Source organism: Triticum urartu, chromosome 1, assembly GCF_003073215.2.
Source record: "Triticum urartu cultivar G1812 chromosome 1, Tu2.1, whole genome shotgun sequence".
Taxonomy (NCBI): Eukaryota; Viridiplantae; Streptophyta; class Magnoliopsida; order Poales; family Poaceae; genus Triticum; species Triticum urartu.
The window spans coordinates 435,199,393-435,209,945 of NC_053022.1; the positions used below are offsets into that span (position 1 = coordinate 435,199,393).

The 10,553-nt window shown below is 40.2% G+C and overlaps 1 protein-coding gene and 1 pseudogene across 1 annotated transcript; both read left to right on the forward strand.

Annotated features, from left to right (window-relative positions):
• The first annotated feature begins 267 nt into the window (after positions 1-267).
• LOC125516636 (NAD-capped RNA hydrolase DXO1-like) lies at positions 268-6,684 on the forward strand. The gene is made up of 13 exons (XM_048682005.1): positions 268-756; positions 1,738-1,964; positions 2,046-2,111; positions 2,246-2,324; positions 2,924-3,003; positions 3,088-3,111; positions 3,624-3,745; positions 4,327-4,534; positions 4,616-4,669; positions 5,037-5,083; positions 5,530-5,614; positions 5,972-6,035; positions 6,167-6,684. Exons 1-13 carry the CDS (start codon positions 387-389, stop codon positions 6,286-6,288), a joined length of 1,548 nt encoding a protein of 515 aa, XP_048537962.1. The 5' UTR covers positions 268-386; the 3' UTR covers positions 6,289-6,684.
• Positions 6,685-7,364: 680 nt separating this feature from the next.
• LOC125516646 lies at positions 7,365-9,770 on the forward strand (annotated as a pseudogene).
• Positions 9,771-10,553: the final 783 nt, after the last annotated feature.

Genomic DNA, 10,553 nt, shown 5'->3' on the forward strand with positions numbered 1-10,553 from the left:
ACTACTATTTACACATGCCTAAGGCTCGGATCTGGATTCCTCCACTCTCCCGCCGTCGGAACAACGGCTGAAGAGTGAAGAAACCGCCGATCCGTATGTGACGGTCCACATTTATGTTTTACCTTTTCATAGGTTTTTACATGAGACTTTCTCCAAAAAGAAAGAAAACATGGCTTTGGTCTGGTGTTCAAGCGGGGCGTCCCGCTACTGTTCCGGCCCCAAGTCGGTCTGGTGAACCCTATTCCTGTGCGTCCTACCGCCTCCAGCTCTGCCGTGTCGATTCCCACTACAAACCCTCCCCCCGACCAGAAGAGAAGAAGAGAACCTTTCGTCTCGGCGGTCCCCCACTGACCCCCGACCCCGAACCCTCGCCGGCCCGCCCGTCCATGGACTTCGCGGAGCAGGACGTCGACGTCTTCGGCGAGGAATACGACGGCGCCGAAGCCGAGGCCGAGGGCGGAGGCGGCGCCTCCTCCGGCTCCTCCTCCCCCTCCTCATCCTCCTCGTCCTCCGCCGCCGCCTCCTCCTCCTCCTCCAGCGCTGCCTCCAGCGGCCGCAGCAGCAGCCCCGCCGCCGGCGGCGGGGACGAGGACGGCGCCGACGACGGGGACGGCGGGGAGTACGACTCGTTCGACGTCGTGCCCGTCAGGCCCGCCGCCGGGTACGGGGACGACGAGGAGGAGGCGAGAGATTTGTTCGGCTCCGACAACGAGGAGTACGTCAAGACCCCCGCGCGTAGCAACTACCTAGTTCCAGGTCCGCCTCTCGTTACTGAATCAGCCGCTAGATTCCTCTGGGCCAAGTTGTCTCCTCAGTATTTGGTGGGCAGAATTTCTTAGGAGATTGCTACATAACCCTACCCGATTTCTTTCTGATTGGCTGGTTTTGTTGCTCGTGGGGCTCTGGGAGCTGCAGTGAGCGTTTGGTCTGGCAGAATTAACCTTCTCGCTTCAGTACACGATGAACTCTCTTGCTGCAGACTTGTGTTTGAATCATTGTTCCAAATTTCAGCAGTGTATGTCAGGCTAATTCGAGCATAATGTTGGATCAAATTCTCTGCTAGCATCATCTTCTGGTTCTTGCTTAATTTTGTAGAGTCAGAGAGACTTTGAGTTACAAAAGCATTAAGCAGAACTACTGAAGAGAGTAGAAGAACAAACCATGAAACCATATATATAATTGGGTCGCTGTGAGTTGGAAAGATACATTCGACTATCTTCATGTCCTTTTTGGGTTGAAACTAGACAAGTATACTAAAGAACGGCAATCTGTAAATAACTAAAATCCGAACTTAATTCTGCAGTAAATTACAACTACGAATAAGGCTGAATCTAATCTCATTCTGTTCCCCAAACAAACTTGATCACAGTTTCTTCCACAGTACCATCTCACTAGACTACGATAGATATAAAGGTTTAAAAATCGAACACAATGACCAGCACTGGAAATGAGACTGTATTTCCATGCTTTGTGCGTATCTAGCCTAAATCATGCTCATGCTTTGTGTGTAATCTAACTGAAATCTACGGGTCTGCGCCCACTCCACCTACATATACTCCATTAGTGATACATAACGCCCATGCTTTTTGGTGAAGAATGTGATGACTGGATCGTTTCCCTTGCCTGTATGCTCGATATTCTGGGGACTTGGTAGCCAGTGCTTTGAAAAGGTTCAGTGTATCTAGGTTGGGAGATTGGGCATTAACACCCTCTTATATTTTTTGCCTCTGTTTATAGTGCTGCCCCCGATACGGAACGCCAACAATTTTTCTCGAGGAGGACGAGGTGGCAGGGGCCCACCTCTTCTTCCAAGGCCAGGAGGCCATCCAGGAGGACGAAATAATTTTGGCCATGGCGGGAGGTTTTCGTATGGAAATGGGCGTAATGTTGAAGGTTTTGTTTCAGAAATGAAACTTAATAAGAGTGAAGAAACTTTATCTAGGAAGGCTGTTGCTTTTCAGGAGGTGCATAACAGTACCATGTTCATTTGATTTTCATTTGATGTATTTGTTTTCTGAAGGGCTATCCTTTGTTACCTCATGCAGCCATGTGAGATTGCATGCTACAGCCGTGTTGAGGGTGGGGATGTATATTTTGATGATCGCAGCTTGGTAAGATATCAGAGATTCTGATTATCAATTTCATTGTCTATCGAGTGTAAACCTTGATTTCTGAATACATGTTCTTTTTTCAAAGAAAGTTTGCCCTAAAAGTTGGCCGTTGTACTAAACATCCTTTTTTGTAGAGGCTTTTCAAACGTAATATTTGTGATTATGCTGGTGAAGATCTCAATAAAGGATTTGAAACGTTTATAGAGAAAAGAGGTACTTCCTTTCTGAAGTTATGTTTGTTGTTTCTACATTCTAGTTAATACCACCAGCTCGATTAATGTAGAATATATTATCTGTGTTATTGTTATTGCCTGAAAATTGTTCCCTACAAACTCTGTTTCAGTTGTCACATAATAACCTACACACATTTATAGGAAGATCTTGATAGCATGGTACCTTTCCCTTATTCTATATGGTAGAGCCAACTGTTTTGTACTCCCTCCGTCCCAAAAAGATTGTGCGAGTCTTGAAACCTTAAGTGGACCACTTAAGGCATCTGCATAGATAAATTTTCTTCATAGTGAGTTTTCACTATTGTACTATATTTCAGCTGAGGTATTGCATCTGTGTTTTTCGTAAGACTGGATTTTTTTTGCATATAATAAAGGACATGAAAGAAAATAAATCTTCAAGAATTAACAGACTAACTGTTTCCAATACACAATGGGAAAGGAATGAAGTTATTGAAGTTAATTCCAAAAATTTGTTTCTTGAACAATAGGATCCAATTCAATTATTTGGAAGTTTTTGTTCCTCTTGAATTTGTTTTTATCTGAGAGCATTCATTCATGGTTAATGTGGTGTAATGCCAGATTTGGGTTCTCAAGGATTTGGCGACCTTCTTGCATGCATAAGAAATTCAAATCTACCTCTTCAGAATATACATTTTGTGGTAAAATGCATTATTGCCAACTTCATATCTGTTATTTCGGTATGCTATGCTTAGAATTTCTGATCATGTATGCTCCTCTTGCAGACGTATCGCAACAACCTTAACAAGGTATGGTCCTCCCAGTGCAGACTATTTAAATCATAACATCTTTTCTTTTCCGTTGCTGTAACTTATGTTTGTCCATGTAGAAGAGTCGGGTAGTTATCCTTACAGCTTACACTGGTTTTTGTATCTTGTTTAATCTAATGACAGATGCACATATACTCCCTCCGTTCCATAATGTAGTGCATATAGATTTTTAGAAAAGTCAAACCTCACAAACTTTGACCAAGTTTGTGGAGAAAAACATTTACATCTAGAATACCTAACATATATCATTAGATTCATCATAAGATGTAGCTTCGTATTTTATATATTTGATATTGTAGATATAAATAGTTTTCTTCTCTATAAAATTGGTTAAGGTTTGCAAAGATTGACTTTTCAAAAAATCTATATGTACTAATTATGGAACGGAGGGAGTATTTTGCAGGACACTGTAATAAAACTTTGTTCTGTGTAATTTCTTTTACTATGCTTGTCTGCTGACAGTCTTATGTGACTATTTGTAAAATCGTCAGATATTGGCCACGGCTTATCTAAAAGAACCATGGAAGATGGGTGTGCACAAAAGAAATGGTGTTGTATACCTTGATGTCCATAAACTCCCTGAAAGACCACAGAGTGAAATTGACCGCAGGAGGTGACTCTCCCTCCTCCCCCCCCCCCCCCCCCCCCCCCCCCCCCCCCCCCCCCCCACCCCCACCCCCCGCGCGGCGTTCTTGTTGGCAATAGGAAGAGTTACAAAGCAAGTAGTGTTATGATAATCTTACCTATGCAAGGGGTATTTTGTTAAGTTTGAGTTTGATGGTGCTGATTTCTCTCTTCCTCTCTGGCATTAGGAAGATTTAGTTACAAAAAAAAAATAGTCGGAATTTAGTATGCTAATATGGTGATGCTTTGAGTTTGTATTAGTTCTTATAGGAATTGTGATAGCCCAAGGGTTATCTTTCCAATTTGAGTTCTTAATGCTGATTTAATTGTTTGGCGATTTTCTGATCTTGATATCATGTAATAAAATATGGTTGTCTAAAATGTTAGTATCTCTGGGAAGGTTGGAAATGTGTGAAGGGCTGCATGTCATTCTCATCATTTGCCTGTTAAATTAGCTGGTGCCTTGATGTTTGTAATCATATTCGGAATTGTCATCATTACAGCGGATTAATCTCTAATGAATATCAATTTGATGTACCTTTTCTTGCTGGTGCTATGTTTGATCCTCAGATGTTTTTGGGGCTATTCTTTTGAAAATCTTGCCACTGAGAACTCCATTGACGAAGACGGAAGCGGTATTGATGCTAATGTAGAGTATTGTTCTGTAATAAAGACGAAATTGGGCGCGCATCGCATTGTCATGGGTGCTGAGATGGACTGCTGTGATTCAACCGACGATGGTAGGCGGTTCTATGTGGAGTTGAAAACAAGCAGAGAGGTCGTTCTTCTTTTCCATGAGCTTTCAGTGTTCTGATACCACATATATTCAATCTAGTCACCATTCTGAATTTTGTAACAGCTGGAGTATCATACAGTGGAAAAATTTGAGAAAGAGAAGTTACTTAGGTTTTGGGTAATTTCTTGTCCTCTTATTTTTTGTAGCTATTGCATGACACCATTTTTTTTATCATAACTATCGTTTGCAACTTATTCTGTTCTCTTCCACAGCGTGAAATCCTATATTGAGACTGTGCTCCATATGATCTTAGAACAGTTCCTTTTATTAAGTTTCTTACATTTTTAATTGACCCCCTTAAGTTCTGAGGATGATTTGTTTCTTGTATGCGGGGACTGAGGATATATGCTAACAACTTTACATGGCCATCTTGTTATGATTCTCTCTGCGATCACAACTTCAGCTTCATAGTATTTTATCTTCAGAAGTCATATCTACTATATATAGCTTGAAACATTAACTTTTACTTTACTGAATATTACAGATTCAATCATTCCTTGCTGGCGTGTCGTATGTTGTCGTGGGATTCAGGTAGCATTCAATCATCACGACATTCTTTGTTAGTACTTCAAGCTTCCTGTCAGAGAATAATACATCAGAGCTTTAGTATATATCAAATTATCTATTATAACAGGCCTAATGATACATAACTTTTTTGAGTTTGTAGTTCCTTCAGTTTAATTTGTTTGACCACTTTTCAAGCATTTTGTTCAAACTTTTATGCTTACTGTCTAACACACTGCATGCTACATAACCTGTGGTTTTTGCTTAATAATGAGACATTCAACCAGAAAGACATTCAAATTCCAATCCTCTAATATTGGCTATATGGTTGATACAATTAGGAAGGGGAGTACGATTACCTTTTCTGTCTGACTCTGTTCAGTGTTGTTTGTGATGTGTAGATGGATTGGCTGCAATGTTCAAAATTGGTTTTAACTTGATCAAGTTACACTCCTCTTTTTTTGGCTTTGCAGGAATGATGCTGGTGTACTTATACGAACTGAGAGACTAAGAACTAAAGATATTACACAAAAAGTGAAAGCAAAGAACTACTGGCAGGTATACTAAATTAATTCCGTGTTGTTCATTCACAACAGTGGAGTCTATGATATGTAAGGAAGAACATGAGTGTGTGAGTATAATATTAGGACTTAGAAGCGCATAATAACCTATATAGAAAGTCGAATAACTGGTTTGTCTTGCCAAATCTTAAATAATAGTGGAAAGGAGTGTACACTTGCCATTACTCTGATGCTGCAGTCCCTTTTTCTGTTTTGACGCGTAGGATAACTGATAACTGCCCTCTTTTGTAGGAGAGTACCAAATTACTTGCTATGCAACATATGTGACTAGCTTAATTTTAATTAAATGTATGGTTCTAAATTACTTTCTTGCACTTCCCACTGTAATATTCAGGGTGGTGTCTGCTTGGCCTTTGCTGACGAGGTTTTATGCTGGCTGTATGGCACTGTCAAAGAAAGTGAGAATTCCTTCACCACTCTTACTAGATGCATCTTCACCTTCCTCTCTCAAAAATATGCACTTGTTGCCATTCATAATCCCGAGTAGTTCTCTTCATGTGCGTGATATCGTTTGCCCCATGTCTTGCAGATGAAGACTATGTTCTGCAATTTGCACACCCGTTCCATCGATTGGAACTATTAAAAGCCCAGTCTCCATGCCCCGAGGCAATAACTCTGCATGTGGAACAGCTCACCGGTGCAACAAACTAGATCTGTTCCCTAGCAAAGCTTCGGCGCTGATGTTTCGCTAAACGGACAGCTTTGAGGGACCTTACGTAACAGCGTCGCGTCTTAGAATGGTTCGAGCTATAGTTCGAGGGGCTGATGCGGATGCATAAGAGACTGACGGTGTCATGCTATATGTTCGGTCGGTAACTGGAGGCAGTACGGTCACGGTTTGCTCTTTGAGTGTCCAAAGAGATTTTGAAGCCATCGAACACTGTATTTCTTCTGTAATACCAAGTTATAAATTAGGGAAGTGCAGAGTTACACTGCCATTGTAACGGTTCATCGCTCAAGGCACCAACGATGTGTAACTTTTGTACCAATGATGATATTGAATTTTAAAGACGGATGCTGCCATGCCATGGTAACATGCCAAGAACACCCCTTGGAGTTATTTAACTAGCGGTATATGCTAAGAGTTTCTTTTCGGACGGTGTGTTTTGACTCCTAGGCTCATCTGAGCCCGAAGTGAACAGTAAATTCGCCAAAAATAGTAAAAAAATTCAATTCTTTTTGTGGTGAAAGATGCTTGAGTTCGTGATGTATGTGCAAAAATTCAGAGCATTTGAACATCTGACGAGCTCTCGGCAAATTTGGGGGCTGTGAACGTTCTCAGGCATCTTTCAACACAATTTTTTTTAGAATTTTTGATTTTTTTAGTATTTTTCTGAATTTATTGTTTAGAGGGTGTAGATGAGCTCGGGAGCCGAATTGAATATTCGTTTCTTTCAGCTTATTATGGAGAACATCTGATACGGCATGGTTTTGGCCCAAGGGTTATCTTTCCAATTTGAGTTCTTAATGCTGATTTAATTGTTTGGCGATTTTCTGATCTTGATATCATGTAATAAAATATAGTTGTCTAAAATGTTAGTATCTCTGGGAAGGTTGGAAATGTGTGAAGGGCTGCATGTCATTCTCATCATTTGCCTGTTAAATTAGCTGGTGCCTTGATGTTTGTAATCATATTCGGAATTGTCATCATTACAGCGGATTAATCTCTAATGAATATCAATTTGATGTACCTTTTCTTGCTAGTGCTATGTTTGATCCTCAGATGTTTTGGGGGCTATTCTTTTGAAAATCTTGCCACTGAGAACTCCATTGACGAAGACGGAAGCGGTATTGATGCTAATGTAGAGTATTGTTCTGTAATAAAGACGAAATTGGGCGCGCATCGCATTGTCGTGGGTGCTGAGATGGACTGCTGTGATTCAACCGACGATGGTAGGCGGTTCTATGTGGAGTTGAAAACAAGCAGAGAGGTCGTTCTTCTTTTCCATGAGCTTTCAGTGTTCTGATACCACATATATTCAATCTAGTCACCATTCTGAATTTTGTAACAGCTGGAGTATCATACGGTGGAAAAAAATTTGAGAAAGAAGTTACTTAGGTTTTGGGTAATTTCTTGTCCTCTTATTTTTTGTAGCTATTGCATGACACCATTTTTTTTATCATAACTATCGTTTGCAACTTATTCTGTTCTCTTCCACAGCGTGAAATCCTATATTGAGACTGTGCTCCATATGATCTTAGAACAGTTCCTTTTATTAAGTTTCTTACATTTTTAATTGACCCCCTTAAGTTCTGAGGATGATTTGTTTCTTGTATGCGGGGACTGAGGATATATGCTAACAACTTTACATGGCCATCTTGTTATGATTCTCTCTGCGATCACAACTTCAGCTTCATAGTATTTTATCTTCAGAAGTCATATCTACTATATATAGCTTGAAACATTAACTTTTACTTTACTGAATATTACAAATTCAATCATTCCTTGCTGGCGTGTCGTATGTTGTCGTGGGATTCAGGTAGCATTCAATCATCACGACATTCTTTGTTAGTACTTCAAGCTTCCTGTCAGAGAATAATACATCAGAGCTTTAGTATATATCAAATTATCTATTATAACAGGCCTAATGATACATAACTTTTTTGAGTTTGTAGTTCCTTCAGTTTAATTTGTTTGACCACTTTTCAAGCATTTTGTTCAAACTTTTATGCTTACTGTCTAACACACTGCATGCTACATAACCTGTGGTTTTTGCTTAATAATGAGACATTCAACCAGAAAGACATTCAAATTCCAATCCTCTAATATTGGCTATATGGTTGATACAATTAGGAAGGGGAGTACGATTACCTTTTCTGTCTGACTCTGTTCAGTGTTGTTTGTGATGTGTAGATGGATTGGCTGCAATGTTCAAAATTGGTTTTAACTTGATCAAGTTACACTCCTCTTTTTTTGGCTTTGCAGGAATGATGCTGGTGTACTTATACGAACTGAGAGACTAAGAACTAAAGATATTACACAAAAAGTGAAAGCAAAGACTACTGGCAGGTATACTAAATTAATTCCGTGTTGTTCATTCACAACAGTGGAGTCTATGATATGTAAGGAAGAACATGAGTGTGTGAGTATAATATTAGGACTTAGAAGCGCATAATAACCTATATAGAAAGTCGAATAACTGGTTTGTCTTGCCAAATCTTAAATAATAGTGGAAAGGAGTGTACACTTGCCATTACTCTGATGCTGCAGTCCCTTTTTCTGTTTTGACGCGTAGGATAACTGATAACTGCCCTCTTTTGTAGGAGAGTACCAAATTACTTGCTATGCAACATATGTGACTAGCTTAATTTTAATTAAATGTATGGTTCTAAATTACTTTCTTGCACTTCCCACTGTAATAATATTCAGGGTGGTGTCTGCTTGGCCTTTGCTGACGAGGTTTTATGCTGGCTGTATGGCACTGTCAAAGAAAGTGAGAATTCCTTCACCACTCTTACTAGATGCATCTTCACCTTCCTCTCTCAAAAATATGCACTTGTTGCCATTCATAATCCCGAGTAGTTCTCTTCATGTGCGTGATATCGTTTGCCCCATGTCTTGCAGATGAAGACTATGTTCTGCAATTTGCACACCCGTTCCATCGGTTGGAACTATTAAAAGCCCAGTCTCCATGCCCCGAGGCAATAACTCTGCATGTGGAACAGCTCACCGGTGCAACAAACTAGATCTGTTCCCTAGCAAAGCTTCGGCGCTGATGTTTCGCTAAACGGACAGCTTTGAGGGACCTTACGTAACAGCGTCGCGTCTTAGAATGGTTCGAGCTATAGTTCGAGGGGCTGATGCGGATGCATAAGAGACTGACGGTGTCATGCTATATGTTCGGTCGGTAACTGGAGGCAGTACGGTCACGGTTTGCTCTTTGAGTGTCCAAAGAGATTTTGAAGCCATCGAACACTGTATTTCTTCTGTAATACCAAGTTATAAATTAGGGAAGTGCAGAGTTACACTGCCATTGTAACGGTTCATCGCTCAAGGCACCAACGATGTGTAACTTTTGTACCAATGATGATATTGAATTTTAAAGACGGATGCTGCCATGCCATGGTAACATGCCAAGAACACCCCTTGGAGTTATGTAACTAGCGGTATATGCTAAGAGTTTCTTTTCGGACGGTGTGTTTTGACTCCTAGGCTCATCTGAGCCCGGAAGTGAACAGTAAATTCGCCAAAAATAGTAAAAAAATTCAATTCTTTTTGTGGTGAAAGATGCTCGAGTTCGTGATGTATGTGCAAAAATTCAGAGCATTTGAACATCTGACGAGCTCTCGGCAAATTTGGGGGCTGTGAACGTTCTCAGGCATCTTTCAACACAATTTTTTTTAGAATTTTTGATTTTTTTAGTATTTTTCCGAATTTATTGTTTAGAGGGTGTAGATGAGCTCAGGAGGCGAATTGAATATTCGTTTCTTTCAGCTTATTATGGAGAACATCTGATACGGCATGGTTTTGGCCCATGCTTTTTTTTGCCGATGAATCGTCCGGAGTACTGCATTTTCATTTTTAGACCGGAAGCAGGGTTTATAAGTTTTTGAAGGGAAACTCGTCAAAACCCATGAGACGTGGTTGTTCCGTGTTCTTGATCTATTTTCTCAACGAATTATTACTTGTTTGAAACTTCAAATATGTGTCTAGCACATTTGTATCTTGTATTGTTAGATACTTATGACTAGACACATAAGACGTCAAACATGTTTAATGACTGTTGACTGTTTACAACCACCTCCACATCAATTTCAAATGTTTTGATGAAGGGTCAATGTTGAAGATGGTCAATAAAAGAAGCAACTGAGGGAGTGGTAGAAAACAACATCATTCAGGCTCTGTTTGGTTCATAAGTCTTATGACTTTTTTTAGTCCCAACTTATAAGTTCTAAGTTCTTAAAAAGTCCCTACC

What these genes read in the sequence shown, in the direction of transcription:
- LOC125516636 (XM_048682005.1), top strand. Translation starts at nt 387, where the DNA reads ATGGACTTCGCGGAGCAGGACGTCGACGTCTTCGGCGAGGAATACGAC. An exon ending in AGTTGAAAACAAGCAGAGAG is followed by an intron (nt 4,535 to 4,615) that starts GTCGTTCTTCTT and finishes ATTTTGTAACAG; the next exon opens with CTGGAGTATCATACAGTGGA. An exon ending in AGAAGTTACTTAGGTTTTGG is followed by an intron (nt 4,670 to 5,036) that starts GTAATTTCTTGT and finishes TGAATATTACAG; the next exon opens with ATTCAATCATTCCTTGCTGG.